Genomic DNA, 21,475 nt, shown 5'->3' with positions numbered 1-21,475 from the left:
AGTTGGTTCGATGCACGCAATAGTAGCAATGCCGATGCGCGATATGCGATAAGCCAATCTAATTGGTCTCGAACGCGTCGCGCGTCGAGTGCTTATGCCTCAGGCATGTACTAATTAATGCCTGTGACATCAGGCCGAAAGGCGGCAGGGAAATTTGCCTGTTCGGGCCTAGCGGCAGAATCCCAGCAGTCATCGGCCTTTTGCGGCTTCTGTGAACATCAACCGCTTGACCGTCACATCACCCCTCCACCTGCCGCTCCTGCCGCTCCAACGAAAGTAGTGATATTTGAAATCACTCAATTGGGTCGACTGTTGTCGTCGCTGGTCGAACGGATTTCTAATTTCGGCATACCAATCCAGCGGTCGTTGCCTCGCCATACCCGACAGGGATCCTCACCCGCCACCGCCTGTCCCTTATCATCCACGTTGAAAACTAGGGGTTTCTGAATTACAACAGACCCTCCGCACATTCACAATGTCCGCTCGTCCGTTGTCGCATTGCCTTCGCGCTCGCTGTGTCCCCCGCCGGGCCCAGAACATCCAGGGCTTCTCGACCCGCAGCAACCTCCGCGGTGACCACTATGACCCTCCTACCGGCTACCTGTTTGGCCTCAAGCCCGGCCAGAAGTATGTGAAGGAGGGCTGGGAGAACATGTGGTACTATGGATTCATCGGCAGTCTTCTCGTTGCCGGTGTCGCATACGTCTTCAAGCCAGACACTTCGTATGTTCAACCCCTCTCCCTCGTGTGACAGCCGAAGTGGATTGTCTTAAGATCTTTCTGCGCGTCACGACAATACTTTTCCCTGTATTAGCAGAGTCGAGGATTAGATGCTGACATGACCACAGGATACAAACATGGGCTCTGGAAGAGGCTCGCCGGCGGCTGGAGGCCGAAGGCATTTTGGAGGACCCTGACAAGGTCCAGCGCAAGTAAGGTGCTTTGGTCCGGAAATATCTTGTACTTTGTACATAGAGCGGTCGGGCGTGGAAAACATTCTTCGTTCGAGTGGTGTCAATAGGCACATTACGTCCGACCCTAGACAGGGCTTTTCTATTTCATTTCACTGTTCGCCTCCAATTTCCTGCGTGTATCTGTCATTCTATATCCTGAATCTTTTCGTTGACATGCTTGCAATGTTTCAAAAACGGGAGAAATAGATGTCTGTACCTTACACATGGGTTGTATGATGTGTATCTCGGTTTTCGGCTACGTTCACACTGGATAGCAACCTATCATTTGGTGTTATACAACAAGGAAACGGTAATGATAGTATGTACTGTGTACCAGTTACAGATATCGTATGTACTGAGTCAAATGCCACGATCATCTATACTTCTGGGTATATATCCGTTCTTCTGAGTAGCGGCATCTCTCTCCTGACTTTAGCAAGGAGATCTAGATCAATGTCCGCAACCGCGATCTGCGGCTCTTGGTATTCATCGTCAAGCTTGGCAACAACTTCGCCCCATGGATTAACGATCATGGAATGTCCATAGCTTCTCCTCTTTTCATTGTGAGGCCCGGCCTGGGCTGCGGCAATCACATAGGACTGCGTTTCTATAGCTCTGGCGCGTAAAAGGGTCTCCCAATGCGCTGTCCCGGTAGGAACCGTAAAAGCTGATGGATATGTGATGATTTGGGCGTTCTGTCTTTTGAGAGCCAGACTAATCTCAGGAAAGCGCAGCTGTGTAAGGTTAAACGTGAGCAAGACGCATTGCAATATAAGTTGGCTGCTTCCGGCTTACATCAAAACAAATAGACAAGCCTACTCGCCCAACGGGTGTCTCGAAAGGCGGTAGTATCTCCATCCCCTTCTCGACGCTCCTTTATTTGACATTAGCCAAGTTCGATCAAACCGCATCCACTTATTAAACTCACGCGCTTTCCTTCAGTACTGGTCCACCCTTGATGTCCACATCGAATAGGTGGACCTTCTGGTAGCGTTGTGTGATGTCGCCCTTTTCATTGATCCAAACGAGGGTGTTCTTGATCCTACCGTTCGACGCCGGTTCGTGTATCCCTACATTGATGTGCAGATTGGCCAATTGTGCCTCTTTTTGGAGACCCAGTACAAATTCGCTGTCTTGTACAGAGCGTGCCAGTGAGATAGTCTCTGCAGGCGATGATGCGATATAGTCCGCAGCCTCGGGAAGAAACAATGCCTGTTGATTTGTTAAATCGATGCTGATACTGATGATAATCAAGCGTGAATGACTTGTGGGCGAACAAATACTGTATGAACTTACCTTAGCTCCAGCTGCGGCTGCCTTGCGTACCAGCGTCTTGCATTGCGTCAAGTTGGCCGCTAGACTTCCAGTTGAACATAGTTGCCCCACGGCCTGTGATGAGAGAAATATATCATATCAGTGAGAACTCCGCAGACATAATGAAAAGCCATCTACTGAGGCATTAAGCGCTTACTGCGAGAACCATTTTTGTGAAGCTACTAGCCGCTTGGATTCTGTATAAAAAGAAAAAAAGAGTCGAAAGTCTACGGAGGACCCAAAGGTTGATGGCGGAACATAGCATGCTTATCAAGAGAGAGCCCATGGCGATGCCCGTCGGCACTCGGCAGACTTTCCCGAATCGGTCCAACGTCTGGATCCCGCTTCAGCAAGAGCGGATCCAGATCTGAGCAAACGTCACGGAGTGCATCAACGGCCTGAAAAAACGATCTGGGTTGCAGAATACAACGACCTGCCAGGAGTGTGGTCGCTATACAGTCAAAATGAAAAGCTTACGGCGTGATTTCTCGTCGAATCCGCAGGCAGCAAATGTCACCAGCAAAGTCTTCGTGAGATCCACGAAAAGCGGAAAAGTTCAAAAGATCGTTCGCGAACTTTACCTCAGACAAGACATTCCTTGCTCGTCCAAGCTTTGCTCGACATGCGCCTCTACTGCGCCAGCGGATGCTAATGGAAATAGTGAGACAAGCAGATCGAACTTTTGCTCAATTTGATGGCTAATGCGACACAGTCACGCCTTTCGTGCTCTCGGAGCAGCCCGCGGGCACCAGCGCTTTCCCCCGCGGTCACTACCTTGTCCCCGATACCAATGCGTTGCTGAATGGCATGGATCTTTTCGAACATACCGGAGCCTTCTATGATGTTATTATCCTCCAAACCGTCCTCGAAGAACTGAAGAACCAGTCCCTACCCCTCTACAACCGCCTGCTCTCTCTGATCAAGACCGACGAAAAGCGGTTCTATCTCTTCTTCAACGAGTTCCGACTGGAGACCCACGTCCGGAGAGGACCCGAAGAGTCGATAAATGACAGAAATGACCGAGCTGTGCGAACAGTGGCCAAGTGGTATGCCGAACATCTCAAGACCACGGTGAAGAAGGGGAAGAAGAACGACATCCCGGCTATCGTTGTCATCACGGACGACAAGGAAAACTTGCGCAAAGCAAAGGAGGAAGATGTGACCGCATTGTCACTGTCAGACTATGTGTCTGGCCTGGAGGACTCGGATAGGCTACTTGATATGATCAACGAGTCTCGGGAGGCAAGGGAAGCGAAGGGCGCACGCGGCGAACTTTTCTACCCCGAATACTACTCGATGTCTAAGCTTATGACAGGCATTAGAGCTGGAACTTTGCACCAGGGAGTCTTCAATGTTTCGCCTTACAACTATTTGGAGGGCTCTGTCAATGTTCCGGCGTTCGACAAGCCCTTGCTCATTCTGGGTCGTGATAACAGTAACAGAGCCATCTCTGGGGATGTTGTTGTTATTGAAGTACTTCCCAAGGACCAATGGAAGTCACCATCTACCAAGATTGTCGATGAGGAGGCGGTCACCAAGAACGACAACCCTGATACCGATGATACCGAGGCGGTGGTGTCGGAGAGAGAACGGAAGGCCTTGCAAGAAGAGGTCAGGAAAGCTCATGGAAAAAGCTCGGAGGGAAAGCCGCAACCGACAGCCAAGGTGGTTGGAGTCATGAAACGCAACTGGCGTCAATATGTCGGGCATGTCGATGCCGGTTCGGCAGGTGCTCAGGCTAGCAGCGGTCGCCGTCAGCAGACCGTCTTCGTCCTCCCTATGGACAAGCGTGTACCAAAGATCCGAGTTCGTACTAGACAAGCTGGTGATCTTATGGGTCAACGTATTCTTGTCACCATCGATGCCTGGGATCGCGATTCCCGATACCCCACCGGCCATTTCATTCGCTCACTAGGGGAGCTGGAGACTAAGGGTGCGGAGACAGAGGCTCTGCTCCTTGAGTATGACGTTCAGTACAAGCCATTCCCGAAGGCTGTTCTCGACTGTCTTCCCGCCGAGGGTCATGACTGGAGGGTACCTGCTAGCAAGGATAATATTGGCTGGAAGGGACGGAGGGATTTGAGAGATCTTCTCATCTGCAGTATCGACCCCCCAGGCTGTCAAGATATTGATGACGCGCTTCATGCACGGCCATTACCGAACGGCAACTTCGAAGTCGGTGTCCACATTGCAGATGTCTCTCACTTCGTCAAGCCGAACAATGCAATGGACCTGGAGGCCAGTCTCCGTGGAACAACAGTCTACCTAGTCGACAAGCGTATTGATATGCTGCCCCATCTTCTCGGTACAGACCTTTGTTCCCTCAAGCCCTACGTCGAGCGGTACGCCTTCTCCGTCTTGTGGGAGATGACGCCCAACGCAGAAGTGGTATCTGCAGACTTCACCAAATCGGTCATTCGCTCTCGTGAAGCCTTCAGTTACGAGAAGGCCCAGAAGCGCATTGATGATGCTACGCAGAAAGACGAACTTACCGAAAGCATGCGCACTTTGCTCCGCTTCTCCAAGATCCTCCGACAGAAGCGCATGGACGCGGGTGCGCTGAACCTCGCCTCGCCAGAAGTCCGCATCGAAACCGACAACGACGAGGTGGGCGATCCTCTCACGGATGTTAAGACGAAGGCCATGCTCGAGACCAACAGTCTTGTTGAGGAATTCATGCTTCACGCCAACATTACAGTTGCTTCCAAGATCTACAGCACCTTCTCTCAGACCGCCATGCTCCGACGCCACGCCACCCCTCCCCCGCAAAACTTCGAAGAGCTTATCAACCAACTCAATAAGAAGCGCGACATGAGATTGGACGTGTCCAGCTCCCGTGCCCTCGCCGACTCCCTTGACCGTTGTGTTGACGAGAAGAACCCCTTCTTCAACACCCTTGTCCGCATTCTCGCCACCCGTTGCATGACATCTGCAGAGTACTTCTGCGCGGGGGCCCACGCAGAGTCCGAATTTCGTCACTACGGTCTAGCCTCACCCATCTACACGCACTTCACCTCCCCCATCAGACGTTACGCAGATCTTCTAGTCCACCGCCAACTCGCGTCAGCAATTGGCTATGAGGGCGAAGATGGCCGCGCCGTCGTAGAGGGAGTGATGACCCGGAACAGACTCGAAGATATCTGCCGGAACATCAACTACCGTCATCGCAATGCCCAGTTCGCTGGCCGCGCCAGTATCGAATACTACGTTGGACAGGCACTCAAGGCACGCGGAGAGAAGATGGCAGCCGATGGCGTGGACGGCGGCATTGAAGAGGAGGGCTACGTCATGCGTGTCTTCGAAAATGGTGTTGTTGTATTCGTTCCGCGATTCGGTATCGAGGGCGTGGTTCGCTTGGAAGATTTCGTCCTTCCGGATGACGCTGCTCTTCGCACCGTCGACGAGCGACGGGAGCTGGTGACGCGCCGACAGAGCGACTTCGACAATGAAGAGTACACTCTTCGCGTTTCCAACAAAGGAAACTCCGAGTCGGGGCCCAGCATGTCTGTGGAACTGTTCCAGAAGGTCAATGTCAACGTCAGCTCCGTGAAGGAAGAAGGTGGTCGCGGCGCAGGAAAGAGGCGGGTTAGAATCCTGATTCTGGGAAGCGATGCCTAGACTGGAGAAAAGTTACTAAGTTAATGACATGACTACAATCTTTCTGATTTGCCAGATTTACCATGACTAGAAGGCGTCCATCGGTGCTTTAAGTAGATTCATTGTATGTATGTATGTATGCCTTTTATGTACTTCTATGCTAGTCTCGAATAGTAATCTAGTATTCGAGACATCCTATGCTATCTGGTCTAGTTTCTTGTAGTATTCTGTTCTTTCTCGTCTAGACTGATCAGACTCTCCTCAAGGCCACCATCTGACGCAGCAAATGAAATGGCGACCAGATTTGAGTCTCCTTCATTCCTGATGCGGGTATCCCAGGTGAAGGATCATATTCTTCTCCCTTCTGTGCAGTATCATTCTCATCCTTCTTCTCTATACTAGCCGGAACCATCACACCAGGTGCCGCACCCTCCTTCTTTTCAGACCGCACAAGCTCCCCTATCTTCCATCCTCGCACGAGCCACAAACACGCCGCACCACCAATGTACATGAACCCCGTAAAGATCTGCACTCTCAGATACACCGAGTCCGTAGATCCATTATCCCTCAGCACAAGCGCAATAGCCTCCGACACAGTTGTGGGCGGTACCAAAACCAGCCACGTAATGCTCAACCCACTAGGTAGGTCCCGTAGACCGATAATTTCCGCCAGCACAGGGGTGACGGTGGCCCAGTAGGTTCCTGCAACAGTGCCGACGAGGACAGCGAAAAAGCAGACCACGCCCATACTGCGAGCGAAGATCCAGATTACCAGACAGAACAAACCACAGAGGAATGTTAGGAACGTGGCGATGTTAATCCGACCTAGCTTATCACTAAACATGCCAACGATGGGGCGCCCGAGGCCCTGACCGAGGTTAAGTAGGGCGCTGACGATACTGCCCTGATGGGAGGAGAGACCGACGGAGAGGGCGAAGTTGGCGAGGCTAAAAAGCACGGCGACGTAGCCTAGCATGCTGAGGATGCCCCATCCTAGGAAGAGGAGGAATTCGGGACGCTTGAGTAGGGGTAGGGAGAAGGCGTGGTGACGGCTTCCGATGTCCTTGTTCCGGTCTCTGAGGAGGTTGGCGCATACTAGGTTGACGACGCATGCGATGATTCCTAGGATTCGGAATGCCCAACTTAGGCCGAGTCGGGGGATCATGGCGCCAACGGCTAGGGAGTAGATTAGTCCCCCTATACCCGAGCCGGCTGCATTGATGCCCATTGCTAGACTGCGACGGCGGTGGAACCATTGAGGGGTTATGCCTACGCTTCCGACGAAGAGGAAGCCCATTCCCCAGCCGAAGCAGACGCCTTGGCTAAGGAAGATGTGCCATAGTTCGGTAGCGAAGGATGAGCCGATTAGGGAGAGGGTTTCGAAGAAGACTCCGAGGTTTAGAACTAGGCGGGTTCCGCAGATGTGGATAAGGTGTGTGGCTAGAGGAGCTACGAGGAGGGCACAAGAAATGCTCAAACCGCCGGTGAAGGCGTAGGCCAGGGCAGAACCGTTGGCAAAGACATTGTGCGAGAGGTAGTAGGAGAGAAAGACGCCGTAGCTCTAGATCTCGGGACGAGTGCGTGTGTGTGTTAGTCCTTGTATCGGAGCAAATGATCTGGAATAACCAACGCTGTTGATTCCCCATGTGTGCGCATTGATCCAGAAGACGCAAGCGACACAAACCCAGCCATAGCCACCGTCTGGTACGACGTCTTGCTCATATTTGGTCTCCGCATCTTTGGGAGCCGATTCTTGTTGTTGTTGCTCCTGTACTTGCGACAGGGGATCTAGGTTTGGAGTCTCATCGTAATCTCGAGAATGGATGATGTCGATTGGCGTATTATCTCCCATTTCGAGATAACTAAAAACTAAAATAGGTCAGGAGAATATAGCACGCTGCTCTAGACTACAGCTGTTAACTTCCAGGTACGGCATCGAGGACGCTATCGAACATTCACATGAAGCCTCCAGCAGTAGCCAAGAAAGTCAAGTGGTAGAGCAAAACAGAAGTCGAGCGGGGATAGAGATCGAAGAACCGCATGGCGCCGGTTTTATGGCAAGGGTCCAGGAAAACCGAAGGCCTAAAAGTGCCGATGTGTCATAGAGACCCCGAAAGAAACAAGATCCTCGGTCATACGAACCAGTTAGTGAGCCCTCGGCCATAAGCGGTTCGGTGACTAGTCCGAGAAAGTCAGTCTGTGACTGGTTCGTTGATTGGGTTTAAATCCATCCAGGATTGAGGAAGATAGCGCCCATGGGTCCAGTTAGCGCAACCGTCGTGCCGATTGACCCGTGCGGAGTCTGGGGGAACACGAGGCGATCCACTCATGAGAGTAAATTGGTTTGAGCTGCAGGCTCATATGAAGTGGTTAGATAGATCTGTCGGCGATAAATCAACTGTGTAGTATATTTGATGCTATGTGTTCAGGTATTCCGTTTGGGTCGTCCTTGGACATCCATACATGTGCATGCTCCTGCCTTAAGCTACTAGTAGCTAACGTTGGGGAAGTGCGTGATAAGGACTAGCAGTACCCATGTTTCATCCTTGTAGCACTTTGGATTAATAATTATGGCAGAATATTCCATCTCATGTCACGTTAGCAGCTCCCACCAGCTTCATTTACAGAAGGACACAGCTGCCTACGATTCCATCACTTGCTATCGCATTACTTGTACGCGCCTCATGTGCTAGATTTCTACGCTTGCAGAGTTTGTTACTATTCCGACAAGCATGTCTTGTCTGTTCGGGCTGTATATATGCCCATAATCTTCAGGCACATTGATTGACGGTCCTCTCATGCTGGAAAGTTGAGAGGCTTTGTTACTTCCGTCGGTAGTAAAGTGAGACGGACTCGCTAAGGTATTGATGCTGTGCACCAGACAATGTAGCCTTCTCGTGAGTCTGTACTTGTTATTAGGGCAGTAGCATCCACTGAAGAAGAGTTGGTTGTACCAAGACAGGTTACACAGACGCATACTGCGAGGCATAACTCCTCGATCTGAGGGATCCAACGACGCGAATTGGTCAATGTGTCCTATCCAAAGGACTGCATAAATGACCCACAGTTGATTTTGCATTGCCATTCCTACCCATGCAGACGGACATATAACCCGTTCATTTCAGAGGGAGCAGATAAGAGGACTAAATGCACCCAGTGCTACATACTAGTAGTGCTCTATCAGACTTGAGCCAGTTATCCAACGTGACTACCAAAAGAGGAATAGACTGTGGGATGCGATGAGTCAGCTCGGCCCCGCGTTGCCTTGAGAACCGGAACCTGATGTTTGCAGTGTTTGGTTGGGTGCTTTGTTGTCCCTTGGCGGGAGGGATTGTTGGCCATAGCTTCTGTCCGTCTTGTCTTTCCCATCTGTACCCCTGCCTGTCACTCAGTACTAACTAGTATCCATGAGCTCATTGAAACTAATCATTATTAACTACTCACTAATTACTACCTCCGTCGCCGCGCTAACTCTCTAACCCTGTAAGAACAACGCCTTATCGCTCTCAAGCAAGGAAAGCGGATCTAGTTGGGCAGATCCGATCTCTCTAGTTGATTCCATACCTGGCCCACTGCCCAGCCACCCATTTGAATCTCATTGGCTCTATTCGATTATATTAGACACTTACTTCATAGCTCTGCGACTGAGAGCCAACTCATCATCCTACCCCTTCCTGATATCACCCCTTTGGTATGATCTCTCAGGTTCAACCTCCATGGCCACTATGATGCATAGGCCTCAACTTCACAAGGCCAGGGACGGCCAGCGCAAGGTCTCGCCTCCCGGTCCAACTTACATGTCCAATGATCAGATCGGTACGTGTTTACGCTGCTGCGATGTTGAGTCAGAGCATTGTCTGCGCTTTTCGAGGGTGTTGGCCGGGCGGCCGGCTGTGGGTTGACATGGCAACATTTATTAATTCCTGGCGTAACAGCGACCTATCTGAAAGATCTGCGGACAAATCGTCCTGCCCGCCCCGGCGGATCCAGGCCGCTTCCTTCGAGATCAATTGGATCGTCCTCTGACACTCGGGAGGATCTCCCTCCACGAGCAGCGTCTGCAATGTCGTCGTATGGACATTCGTATATGCACTCGAGCACACCAGCAGCTGAGACCGAGCATCCTCGGGCCACCAGCTCACTTTCTAACCATAAGCCAACTTCATCTCGAGGCACAATGGGCAGCCCTATCGGACGACCGTTGGTCCAGGAACCAAGAACAGTCCCCGTACGGCAGCATATCTCACCCACTCGAGCCTACAGCCGCGCTCTTCCTACCTCCCCAAGCGCCGCTTATCGTGAAAGCCCGCAACGGCGTATAGAGAAGGAAGAGGCAAAGTCCTTGCGAGATGCCTTACAACAGATGGACCTGGAGGATGACGTCGAGCTCCATGCAGCTGCACAAGATGAAGCTACCGAGCTGGTGTGGATGCACCAGAACCCCGGTGTTCCCTATAAGAACCCATATGCACCATATCACAATCCCGATTTGGACACGCTCCAGAAAAGCCCAGATAGGAATAGTCAGTATTCGCGTGGCGAGAGGCTGGGCTCTCCTACTCCACGACGGGGCAGTCGTCGTCTTGCCTACCAGGGATCGACTATAAGCTACAACGGTCCTAGCAGCATCCAAGAGTCGGACGAAAGCCCGGCACATGATGAGCAGGAGTCTGCCATGGGAAGGGATATTCCCAGCCCTAAAAAGAACGGGACTCTACGGAAGAACCTCAAAGTCAACTTTGCGTTGCCGCGGGACGAAGTGTCCGCCCAGAATACCAGCAGCAGCCATGGGCTGGGCTTGGCGAATATCGGTAGAGATTCATCCAAAGGCATCTTTAGGAATCCAAACGACCAGATATACGAAGAGCCTCAGCTTTCGCCTCAGAAAGACGAGAACACTCGGCCGGACTTCTCAAGGTCGGACTCTTCGGCTTTGAGAAATAAGCCACGCAACGCTCTTCCTCGCGGTTCTCGTCCTCTACCTAGTCGGTTCAGTAGCCTTCCTTTTGTGGACAAGCTGGCTCGCTTTGAACTTCATAAGAACCCTCCAAGCCAGTCAAGGAATCCAGAGTATAGAATGAACGACCCGCTCCCACAACCTCCTACGGCAGGCTCTGAGGTTGAGGAGCAAGAGTCCCCTATGAAGAATGGCCTAGAAATCCGCAGCGATGACATTCGAGCAGCTACTAGCAAGAAACTCAAAGATCGGAGCACTCGCCTACCGATGCCAACCGCTGTGAGTGATCGTGCTGGTCGGCCGATCGTGAGTTTCGATCCGACTTGGAAGCCAACTGAGGCGCAAAGCCCGCGCAACCGAGATAGCTTCAAGGGAAGGGATGCAACGCCGGACGTGCCTTCTCTCGAGCCTGCTGCTCCCACTATTGAGGTATCCGAGGCACCGTCAATCCCGGTTATCAACTTGCCAGACGACAAAGAGCCCACTATCTCTGAGATGGCAGGACCATCCCAGAGCACAAGTACTGGTGGGAAGTCACCGTCAAGCCCACCCAAGAACAACGAAGCTCCCAGGCGATCCCCGAGAAAACCCACTGCAGGGTTGCAGAGTCGGTGGCTATCCACCTATAGCCGCTCTGGCGTTCCCACCGCAACATGCGAGGCATGTTCTCTTCCAATCTCGGGAAAGATTGTGACCGCTGCGGGTTCACGTTTCCATCCCGAGTGCTTCGTGTGCCACCATTGCCAAACTGCTCTGGAGTGTGTTGCATTCTATGAGGAACCTGAAGTGAAACGCCAAGAACGTCTCGCGCAGGCTTCCAGCGATGATGAAGAAGCCCATGGACTGAGGTTTTACTGCCACCTTGATTTCCATGAGCTATTCAGTCCAAGGTGCAAGAGCTGCAAAACCCCGATAGAGGGAGAAGTGGTCGTTGCTTGTGGAGCTGAGTGGCACGTCGGGCACTTCTTCTGTGCCGAGTGCGGTGATGTACGGTCTTCCCCTCTATTTTGTAATCGATGACTACTAACATACCTCTTCTAGCCTTTCAACGCAGACACACCTTTCGTAGAAAAGGATGGCTTTGCATGGTGCTTGCAGTGCCACTCCCGTCGCACAGCTCCTCGGTGCCTTGGATGCAAGAAGCCAGTGTTGGAGGATGTTGTGATAAGTGCAGTTGGAGGGCAGTGGCATGATGATTGTTTTGTCTGCCACGAGTGCGGGGATGGATTTGGTCCCGACGGTCGTTACTTCGTCCGAGAAGGGGAACCGAGAAAGACAGCCAAGGGGCGCATTATCGGCGGGCCGGTCCAATTGGCTGTCTGTGAAAGATGTGAAGGTATTCGGTTGAAGGCGTCGCCGTGATGTGGGTATCTGTCGGATGATGGCTGATGACTGACGCCAGTGACATGATCATTGTGGCCATCTGCATAGTGTTGAGCGCAGTGCGCTTGACAAAATGCATCATCCAAGGTTATATGGCAATTGTCTTTCATATACGTCTCCCAATTTGTTTTTTTTTCTTCCTATTTGTTGCGACCTGTGAATTGCATAGCATCCAGCGGGAGTCTACGATAGCGTACACTTTAGGTGAATTTATGACAGTGAATGGTTTAAAGGACACATTTTTTGCATCTTGCTAGCTGCAACCACAAAGAACCCCTAATCTGAAGGCTCTCAGTACTAATTCAGGCTGCCTGCATAGTTTTAGAGCCGGACCAGGGCTATTCCGGAAAAGGAAGGCTGACTGTCTTGTCATCTCGGCTCGAGGCTTCTCTCCGTCTCGCGGCAACTTGCCTGCGAGGGTGTGATTCCATTGAACTAGCCTTCCCCATTTCCTAGATGGGCAACTAGGCAGCTTGACTTTTTGGCAAGATTCGCGTGTCATACGAGTGCCTCGAGTCGAGGCACCTGGATCTAGTTCGGCAAGACGGAGACGCTTGGATGTCAACCCCAGCTTTGCGGGGGGTTCCGAGCTTTTGCGGGGATCGCGTCTCCATTGCCGTCATCGCATCAAATCCGCATGTACGACCATCTATAGATTGATACGGCTCTTGCGCGGGGATCGGGAGATCTAGCTGCTGCAATGTCCTTCGGATGACGTCTGATCCATGTCGAACGATGGCAGCTACAGCACCATATCGTTTCCCTATTCGCAATGCCGGCATAGGCGTTGTGCCCTGAGCGGGCAGCATAAATAACCTGCAAGGAGTCGATGGTCTAGTGGGTGACATGTAGGCAGGCCTGTCAAACCAAGTATTCCCAACACTTCCTTCATCTCTCAATGACACTTTAACTCCATTAGTCGCTTTAATCATTGTTCGCACCAGTCCCTAATGGCAGAAGATTCGGATTACAAGCTCAAGTGTGACGCCTCTCTTTCAGAGGAGATAGAGAATGTTATTACCTCGCCTTTCTCTCCCGAGGAGGAAAAGGCCCTCGTGCGGAAGGTTGATTTGACTTTGCTTCCAACAATATGGATCATGTACCTCCTTTCCTACATGGATCGGACCAAGTCTGTACCCCCAATCCTCCTACATATTGCTATAAATGCCTAACTAGTCTTACTATATCAGTATCGGTAACGCAAAGATCTCGGGTATGCAGGAGGATTTGGATTTGACATCCGGCCAATATTCGATTGCTCTGGTTGTCTTCTTCATCGGATATGTTGTCTTTGAAGTTCCCAGCAAGTACGTTCCACTTCAATAACCCGGAATTCTCACACACTAGTGCTGACCGTTACTCAACTATATAGCTTAGTACTAAGCCACACGCGCCCATCGTTGTTCCTAACTGGTATCATGGTAATATGGGGAGCACTAACCTGTGTGATGGGCGTGATAAAAGACTACAAACACCTTGTGGTATTGCGCGCACTGATTGGTAAGGCATCTTACTGACTTGTCCGTGGTGATAGTATGTTTATGACTTTGGTAGGCTGTGTTGAAGCGGGCTTCGCACCTGGTGTCCTTCTTGTCCTCTCGTCTTGGTACAAACGGACGGAACAATCGAAGCGATTTGGTGTCTACATTTCTGCTGCAATTCTTTCAGGGGCGTTTGGATCTTTACTAGCAGCAGGTATTATCCAGGGTCTAGAGGGAGTTCATGGAATAAGAGGGTGGAGATGGCTGTTCATTGTGGAGGGATCTGCAACTGTGGGAGTAGCGATCATATGTGCCTTCATTTTGCCCGACTTTCCGGCCACCTCTAGGCGCTTATCAGAACGAGAGCGACATGTGGCTATCGCACGGCTAGCGACAGACAATGTCACATCTTTGACCGAAGACAGCCCGGAATTGTCACATTGGAATGCTGTTGTCGAGTCGGCTAAGGATTGGCGGACCTGGGGATTTGTGGTCGGATATATGGTATGGTAACCCCTCGGGCATACGCATGATGCCACAACGCTAACTTCAAAAAGGTCATAGTCGGCTCTAGCACACTGTCCTACTTCTACCCTACACTCGTGAAGGGCCTTTTCGGAGATTCATCCACTGAAAGGGTGAACTTCCTGACAGTACCGATCTACGCAGTCGCATTTGTCTGCACCGCCATCACCGCATACTTCAGCGACAAAATTCCCCAATGGCGAGGTCTTGTCATTGCTGGCTGGCTGAGTGCATCGCTAGCTTGTTCCATTGCAGTTTGTGTTGTATACAACTATACTGCACGGTATGTCCTTCTCGTACTTATGGCTGCCGGATTGTGGGCAACCAATGGAGGCACCCTTGCGTATGCGTCATCTGCATTTGCGAACATGCACCCGCAAGTAAGAGGCGTCAGCCTTGCGCTAGTAAATGCATTGGGGAATCTAGCCCAAATATACGGCTCGGTATGAACAATCTTGGGTCTTTGTTGTTGGCATTCAGGTGACTAACTGGCAACAGTACTTGTTCCCTTCCTCCGACGGTCCGAAGTATATCATGGGGTTCTCGGTGATATCCGCAATGCTTGCTCTCGGAGTGGTAGTCTTTCTTGTGATACACGTCTGGTTTCGTCGGCGCGCGATTGCCATCAGCCATACGTGATGCTTCATGCTGGTCATGGGCTCTCTCATTGCTAGCATAGAGAAATGAAGTACTAACGACATGATGGAGATGATGTTAGGGTTATTAGCCTGTGAAAGTACATTTACAAGTACCTGCTTTACGAAGCTAGCATTCGAGAGCTATGTGTTGTTTTATAGTATTCCCTAAACTCGGGCCCTTTCCCTTTAAATAGACACAAATTCCGAGCAATCAACGTCCAACACCACTCTGCTGCACTATAGAAGTCTCCTCTGAGCCAGACTCAGCCACTCTACAATGTGCCATCCCTGACATTGTAATATATATCGAAAGCAACACACCCACAAGACTATACGAGCACATGTCAAAACAAAATATTATCCAAACCATGTATATATGATAATTAACTTTTGTTGATTTCGCAACAAAACATCCACGCCATAGATCTATACAAGCCAAAACAGAAACACAGAAATCAGGCCCACTCCGGATCCTCCTTCCTCCTAAACACAGCAACATACTTATTACCCTTATTCCTCGTAACCTTCTTCCCCTCCTCCGTCGCCTCCTTCATAACCTTCACACACTCATCCTTCTCCAACTCCTCCTCAGACACCCTCTCAAACAACTCTTTAACAGTGGGTCCCTCATTCTCCGCCTCCTCAACCGCACTTTCATCCCGGAAATGTCTCAAAATCCAATGATGATACTCCTCCACATCCGTAATAGTGTACAACAGACCACCAGGGCGCAGCGCATACGCATACTCCGCATTCAAAGTCTCCGAGATAATGCGCGCCTTGTGCTTCCTCGCCTTGAAGTGCGGGTCCGGGAAACAGATGAAGATCTTCGACAGCTGGTGCTTGTTGAAGAAGTTCGGGAAGAACTTCATCGTGTTGCTCCGGATTGCCGAGATGTTCTGGTATCCTCCGGGGACGAGAGCCGCGCTGGCGTTCGGGTCGGGATGCGCCGGGGCATCGGTGGGAGTATCAGCGTCGGCAGCGTCGGCGGTAGGGGCAGGGGTGGAAGTCGAAGACGTAGGTTGAGACTGTGATTGTTGTTGTTGTTGCTGTTGTTGTGTCTTTTGTTGCTGGTGCTGTTGTTGCACGCGGAGAGCTTGGATACGGGTGTTTAGGTATTCGAGGACGGCGATGCGGATTTCCATACCTAAATTGAAAGGTTCAGTTCAGTTCAGTTCAGATCATTCCACAATCCATGACTTGTGTGAGAAAGAAAGATGTAGATAAGATATATACATACCGACCATCAATGTCTCCGGCAACAACCCCGCCAGACCGACAAGCAACCCACCAAATCCACATCCGATGTCTACGACCTCGACATCCTTAAGCAACTTTCTCGTTCCGATCAGGTTCGTCTGCGTGGCGTCGGGGTTCACGAAAGCAGGGAAATGCGATGCCCAGTCCATATGCGCCGGGCTGAGGGGACTATACAGAGAAGAAAAGTTTAGCCCGAGACGTTCAATCCATTCCATTCCATTCCACCATGCCATTGGCCCTACCCACATGGCAGAATAGAAAAGACAATGTCAACATACTAGTTCAACTGATGATCCGAGAACGGATTCGCATGCGCCCGCTGACGATAGAACTTCTTCTTAGGGAGCTTGACATGGCCCACGGGGGCGGACTCATCCGGTTGCGCGACGACCGCTTCGGCGGCTTGTTTGCGGTACTCGGCGCGCTTTTGGCGCTTAGCAGGAGGTTGAGACATTGCGTATCTGAGGATTTATTGAGGGTGATTGAAAAAACAAACTTGCGAGAGACTTGTTGGAGAAACCTATTGAGAAGGTGGGGGCTGCGGTGCGGTGCGGTGCTGCGGAGGTTGCGGAAATTTCTAAAGGCGGAGAAGTTAGTTAGTTCCATTAAGGTGGGTGGGTTGTTGGCTGGCGGTAGATAATAATCTACTGACGTCCTTATCGATCACCACCACCACCACCACCACCACTACAACTATCACCGTCAACGATACAATCAATCAACCCGTATTATATACCGAGTACTATTTGACAACAGCGGAATACACATATCTCAATTCTCTATCCCAATTTTATTTTACGAAACAAACACCCACCACCAGAATGACAAGCGCAACAACATCAACAACAACCACCACCACCCCACCCTTTCAATTCCCCCTCACCTACTCCTTCCCAGCCTTCTTCACCCCCCAACCCAACAGCACGACACGCACCTCGCAACTCCAGAAATGGTCCTCCCTGATCCAATCCTGGTGTCGGCACCACCACGTCTACCGCCTATCGTTGATCGAAGCCATCGAGTCCCCGTTATTCCATAATGCGACGCTCCGGAAGCGCATATCCATGAGCGATGCGCGGGATATTCTAGACTGGATGGCGAAGAGTGAAGAGGAAGGAGGCGGAGGTAGGAGAGCGGAGTGGATTGATGGTGGGAGTAAGAGTGTGGCGTGGATTTGGTGGAAGAGGCCGGAGGAGTGGGCTGGGTTGATTGCGGATTGGGTATGTGTTCTTTTTATTCCATATCATTAGTTTCCTCTGATATGTTGTGGGCGGTTGAGGGTTAAAAGGAGGGATTGTGATTGCTAACTGCTTCATTTTGGTGTATAGGTGGAAAACACAGGCCAGAAGAATGTGGTGCTTACGGTTTATGAGTTGTTGGAAGGGGAGGCTACGATGTCGCAGGGTAGGTTGACTTGCTTTGCTTTTTTTGGTCATTGAGTAATGCTGGTATGGCATGATGGCTAACGGCTGGCTGGAATAGAATGGCATGGGATGGATCCCGATGCGATGCACAAGTCCCTCAACGTTCTCGTAAAACGGGGCAAGGCGCAAGTCTTCGGTAGCGAGGGCCAGGAGGGTGTCAAGTTCTTTTAAGGATCGGGTAGGTCATCTGGCCTGATTACAGCATGCGGTCGGCTCGTGGCTCCATTCGAAAGCAATGTCCATTGGCGACGCTGAGAATACGGCAACTATCTTCATGATAAAGTAAGGGATATACAAAAACCAGATAATGTCCCCCGAGAGAGCTCTAAGGGTTTCCCGCTGTTCATAACAGGGCATATATGTTTCAACACAGCACTCCTAACACCGTGCTCAAGAGCCAGCTACTGCTCCATCTTATCTGCCATCTCCTCGTCCAACTCATATGCATCTGCGGCGCGCAGCGTTTGGGACATGGCAATGTCAAGAAGCCAATCTACCCGGACTATCCGTGGTGTTTTGCCTCTGTTTAGGACCATCTGGCGGAATCGCGGCCACAGCTTGGTGTGGTCTGCAGAAGTGCTACTCAGCAGATATACCTCCTTGCGGTTGCGATCGTCGTCTCCAGAGCTCTCGTCACTCTCCTCGCGCTGGGATCGGTACGAAACGCGACCACGGAAGAGAGAGCATTCTCCTCCATTAGCATCGACAATGGACTTGAACGCATCAAAACCACCACGGATAGTTTCGACGCAGTGTATTTGATACCCTTGCAAAAGCTTGTTCTTGTTCTTTTTGGCGTTCATCTTCGCTTCTTCCAGAGAGAATCCATATTTCTTTTCCGATGCATCATCTTTTAGTGGGAAATCAGCGGGTTTCAGAAGTTCGTCTTGTTCGAGGCATTGCGTGATGAAATCGATGCTCACAATATCCGGGCCGTATGCGAGCGCGTTGACGAACTTGGGAGTCCGCAGGATAGAGGGGGCAGCAAGATGGGAGCATCTCCGGGCGTCTTGGACAACCAAGATGCCAAGCTCACGGAGCTGGCGCTGCTCACAGTCAGATGCCTTTCTCAATTACAGACATGTATAAGGTGGTGAACAAACCTTATCTGAGTCTTCCTTCTTCGCATTCCCAACCCATTTTTGATACCCTGTAATTAAAAGATGCATCGCGACAGACGGCTTGCCCTTCTTCTGTCTCTTTGCTTCCGTGCTGTCCTCTTCATCGCTCTTGTCCTCCGCTTCCATAGAACGCCGCTTCTTGCCATTGTTGATCGTGACCCGATCCTCGTCATTCTTCCGTCGACCACCATAGATCACGCCACCAACACGCTTCTTCTCTTTCTCGTACAATGCAATGTCCGGTGCGATTTCATGCAGTCGAGCGGTAGCGGCCTCCTTTGACTTCCGGCTACTTGTCGTGGACGGCGTATCATTTTCCTTGCCTTCAGACGTAAGCCGGGCACGCGCCGGTGTTTGTAGCTTCTGATTATCACTTGTAGCTGTCTTGCGCGACTTTCCAGCCGCTCGCGGTGTTGCAATTTGCGGCTGCTGCGGTACCTCGCTCTCGGATTCTGTCACTTTCGCCGACGGTGGTTGCATGGTATCCGATGACTTTGCAGCGACGGTGTTCTGTTCCTTAGTCTGCATCGCCCGTCGAGGGCTCTCCTGCTCTCTGGCTAAGCTTTCACTCTGGAAGAATATACTTTCGAGGACCGTTCTGTCAAGTCTGGTCTGCCCAACAACTTCGCCTAAATTCGTCCTCTTAGGGAAATGAGTGTAGCGCGGATCAGAAACGGGTTGCAGCTTCCACTTTGCGTAACTCTCCTCCAACCATAAGTGGTTGATGACCTGCAATCCCCACTCCTTTGCGGCAGCGCATTTCTCGCTGTTGCCATGAGCAGTCACAAGATGCGTATTCTCCTGCTTTAGCGTCTTGGTGCATTCTGCGCCTGTCGCGGTGATCAGGTTCTCCAGGTATGCTCTGGCTTCGCCAACATAGTTGGACAAACTGATCTTAAATCCCTTGAAGCCTGGGATTCCGGACCGCGAGACAGGATAGTGTAGTAATCGCCGTAGAGGGGATGTCCAGGTGTTGTAGGTCATCAGGTGGTAGAGCCACGATAGGTTTCCGACATCCTTGTTCAGCCTCGATGCCATGCGGTATGCGAACCCCTCTCTATAGCGACATATCAAGATATCCGCCTTTGAGACATCCGTCGTGATGGAGCCGCCACCATTCTTAATGATATCCTCGATAGACCCGAGAAGACGAGGGCCGATACCGAGGTCTGTTGATAGCATGACATTCTTATCTTGAAATACAGTAAGCGCTGGCTGCGCGTCGAGCGATTTGACAGATGAGGGAAGGTTGGCTGGGTTCGTCGTGGATGCGCCGATGATGTCACGGTTTTCTGAGGAACGGATGGGTGCATCTGGCGCTGCGCGGAGAATTTCGGGGTCGGGAAGGGTATATGGACGCTCGTCGATTCTTCGGCCCAGTTTTAGGCAGTCGTCGAACCTATGTATGGAAACCATTGTTAGATTGACCCAGTCCCTTCGGTGACAATCCGTCTTACCAGTGCGGAAGCACTATCTTGATATTCAACTTCTTAGCGGCGATTAATCGAGCCTTATCGGACTCTGCGGTCAAATCAACCAAATGCGTGACCTGCTGAGAGACCTTCGGGCTGTAGATTCCACCCTTCGCCAGAACACCGCCGATGATAGCCTCCTTATCGCCTCCCGGTATATCACCGCATGTGATCACCACGTCGTTCAAGAAGAGCCGTGGGTCAGGGCTATATTGGCGCGGATTTGCTAGCTTCCTCTTTGCTAGGCACGCATGCACCCAGTGGGGTTTGACGACTGGTATCAGGGCATCGCCGGCCGCGTCGAATGCAGGAAAGTCAATCGTGCAGGAGATGAGGTGGGTGAAATCGGAGAGGGGAGGGAAGGTGGCTGGCGGTTCATATATCACAGTTTCTCCACCATGTTCTTCGAATGTAGATGCGAGCTGTTTAATCAATAGTTCGTTCCTTTAGCCTGGGTGAACTGCTAATATATTGAAGGCTGTAGCTATCATACCTGATGTGCTGTATCAGCACTGAGATCTTTGGAGCATATGATACAGACTTTGCACTGGCTGAAGAGTTGAAGCTCTCCTCCCTGCTCAGCCATTGTGTGGGTATTTGACGGTCAGCACGGAGATATGTTAAGTATGTGGCGCGCTTTAAGAGGAAATAGTAGCATGGGCGAAAGTTACGTCCGGCTTGAGAGAGCAGTCGTCTTTTGCCTCTTGTGGCTTTGCGATGCGACGCGCAGACGCGCCGACACGACACCAGGTCACGTGTAGATAAGATACGTCGAAAATTGTCGATTTGTGCTGTCAGGCACGTCTTATCTACGTCGTCTTGGTCATGTATAGAGTATACTATGAGCTTTCGAGATTGTAAGCTCTGGTTTCGATAATCTGTTGGTGATCTTACGGTCTTGCGGACAAACAATAAGTAGGTAAGCCGTGGGGTCATGTCACGGAAGGAAGCAACTAGTGAACCAACTTCCCATGTGGGTACAACTAAGTATGTAGATTGGCAATGTGGTGAATTGTTCGCTCATAAGTTTTTCTGTAGGGACCTTCGCGGTGTCCTGATCTGATAATACAGTGAGCAATGATAGGGAAATGCAACCCAATTTGCTTGAATATTCGATGATTTCTAGGGAGTAGTACTGACTACTACTAGTAGTATCATGATATCAAATATATCTCTGGTTCTAGATTGGGAGTTACGCTCGCTACAGCCCACCCGCATGTCTGTCATCATCTTGAAGGAGCATCGACGTAGTACCCACAGAATCTTAGGTAGCGATAACCGACGAAAAGTGCCATAAAAAAGAAGACCACCCTTACATCCTATACAGTATGGCTTATATGCCAAAGCAAA

At 51.0% G+C, this 21,475-nt stretch overlaps 9 protein-coding genes across 9 annotated transcripts; 5 read left to right on the top strand and 4 right to left on the bottom strand.

The window, feature by feature from the left end:
• The first annotated feature begins 232 nt into the window (after positions 1 to 232).
• Positions 233 to 1,342, top strand: BO83DRAFT_377342 (uncharacterized protein). The gene is made up of 2 exons (XM_025530961.1): positions 233 to 723; positions 849 to 1,342. Exons 1-2 carry the CDS (start codon positions 476 to 478, stop codon positions 934 to 936), a joined length of 336 nt encoding a protein of 111 aa, XP_025389865.1. The 5' UTR covers positions 233 to 475; the 3' UTR covers positions 937 to 1,342.
• Positions 1,179 to 2,937, bottom strand: BO83DRAFT_242045 (carbon-nitrogen hydrolase family protein). The gene is made up of 5 exons (XM_025526971.1): positions 2,425 to 2,937; positions 2,250 to 2,342; positions 1,882 to 2,165; positions 1,749 to 1,824; positions 1,179 to 1,687 (listed from the first exon to the last, which is right to left on the bottom strand). The coding sequence occupies exons 1-5, from the start codon at positions 2,551 to 2,553 to the stop codon at positions 1,331 to 1,333; spliced, it is 939 nt and encodes a 312-aa protein (XP_025389864.1). The 5' UTR covers positions 2,554 to 2,937; the 3' UTR covers positions 1,179 to 1,330.
• Positions 2,668 to 5,972, top strand: BO83DRAFT_416163 (exosome catalytic subunit DIS3). Its single transcript, XM_025534681.1, has 2 exons — positions 2,668 to 2,927; positions 2,980 to 5,972. The coding sequence occupies exons 1-2, from the start codon at positions 2,732 to 2,734 to the stop codon at positions 5,883 to 5,885; spliced, it is 3,102 nt and encodes a 1,033-aa protein (XP_025389863.1). The 5' UTR covers positions 2,668 to 2,731; the 3' UTR covers positions 5,886 to 5,972.
• Positions 5,973 to 5,998: 26 nt separating this feature from the next.
• On the bottom strand, positions 5,999 to 8,032 carry BO83DRAFT_335328 (MCT family MFS transporter). The gene is made up of 2 exons (XM_025528406.1): positions 7,495 to 8,032; positions 5,999 to 7,425 (listed from the first exon to the last, which is right to left on the bottom strand). The coding sequence occupies exons 1-2, from the start codon at positions 7,714 to 7,716 to the stop codon at positions 6,115 to 6,117; spliced, it is 1,533 nt and encodes a 510-aa protein (XP_025389862.1). The 5' UTR covers positions 7,717 to 8,032; the 3' UTR covers positions 5,999 to 6,114.
• A 1,895-nt stretch (positions 8,033 to 9,927) lies between these two features.
• On the top strand, positions 9,928 to 12,183 carry BO83DRAFT_309637 (LIM domain protein; the record flags this gene model as incomplete). Its single annotated transcript, XM_025527401.1, has 2 exons — positions 9,928 to 11,808; positions 11,863 to 12,183. The coding sequence occupies 2 exons, from the start codon at positions 9,928 to 9,930 to the stop codon at positions 12,181 to 12,183; spliced, it is 2,202 nt and encodes a 733-aa protein (XP_025389861.1).
• Positions 12,184 to 12,930: 747 nt separating this feature from the next.
• BO83DRAFT_241997 (vitamin H transporter) lies at positions 12,931 to 14,973 on the top strand. Its single transcript, XM_025526970.1, has 6 exons — positions 12,931 to 13,333; positions 13,395 to 13,511; positions 13,577 to 13,704; positions 13,759 to 14,189; positions 14,243 to 14,653; positions 14,709 to 14,973. The coding sequence occupies exons 1-6, from the start codon at positions 13,155 to 13,157 to the stop codon at positions 14,847 to 14,849; spliced, it is 1,407 nt and encodes a 468-aa protein (XP_025389860.1). The 5' UTR covers positions 12,931 to 13,154; the 3' UTR covers positions 14,850 to 14,973.
• A 251-nt stretch (positions 14,974 to 15,224) lies between these two features.
• trm8 (tRNA (guanine46-N7)-methyltransferase) lies at positions 15,225 to 16,683 on the bottom strand. The gene is made up of 3 exons (XM_025529293.1): positions 16,387 to 16,683; positions 16,089 to 16,276; positions 15,225 to 15,995 (listed from the first exon to the last, which is right to left on the bottom strand). The coding sequence occupies exons 1-3, from the start codon at positions 16,560 to 16,562 to the stop codon at positions 15,304 to 15,306; spliced, it is 1,056 nt and encodes a 351-aa protein (XP_025389859.1). The 5' UTR covers positions 16,563 to 16,683; the 3' UTR covers positions 15,225 to 15,303.
• Positions 16,684 to 16,783: 100 nt separating this feature from the next.
• BO83DRAFT_377336 (ESCRT-II subunit protein VPS25) lies at positions 16,784 to 17,989 on the top strand. Its single transcript, XM_025530960.1, has 4 exons — positions 16,784 to 17,328; positions 17,437 to 17,512; positions 17,591 to 17,814; positions 17,885 to 17,989. The coding sequence occupies exons 1-3, from the start codon at positions 16,930 to 16,932 to the stop codon at positions 17,701 to 17,703; spliced, it is 588 nt and encodes a 195-aa protein (XP_025389858.1). The 5' UTR covers positions 16,784 to 16,929; the 3' UTR covers positions 17,704 to 17,814; positions 17,885 to 17,989.
• Positions 17,777 to 20,899, bottom strand: BO83DRAFT_335313 (DNA repair protein). Its single transcript, XM_025528405.1, has 4 exons — positions 20,619 to 20,899; positions 20,111 to 20,547; positions 18,636 to 20,052; positions 17,777 to 18,578 (listed from the first exon to the last, which is right to left on the bottom strand). Exons 1-4 carry the CDS (start codon positions 20,709 to 20,711, stop codon positions 17,934 to 17,936), a joined length of 2,592 nt encoding a protein of 863 aa, XP_025389857.1. The 5' UTR covers positions 20,712 to 20,899; the 3' UTR covers positions 17,777 to 17,933.
• Between the last annotated feature and the right edge of the window lie 576 nt (positions 20,900 to 21,475).

Source organism: Aspergillus eucalypticola (genome assembly GCF_003184535.1).
Source record: "Aspergillus eucalypticola CBS 122712 chromosome Unknown BO83scaffold_8, whole genome shotgun sequence".
In the NCBI taxonomy this organism is placed as follows: Eukaryota; Fungi; Ascomycota; class Eurotiomycetes; order Eurotiales; family Aspergillaceae; genus Aspergillus; species Aspergillus eucalypticola.
Note: the sequence above shows the minus strand (reverse complement) of the source record. Positions and strands in the feature narration are given on the sequence as shown.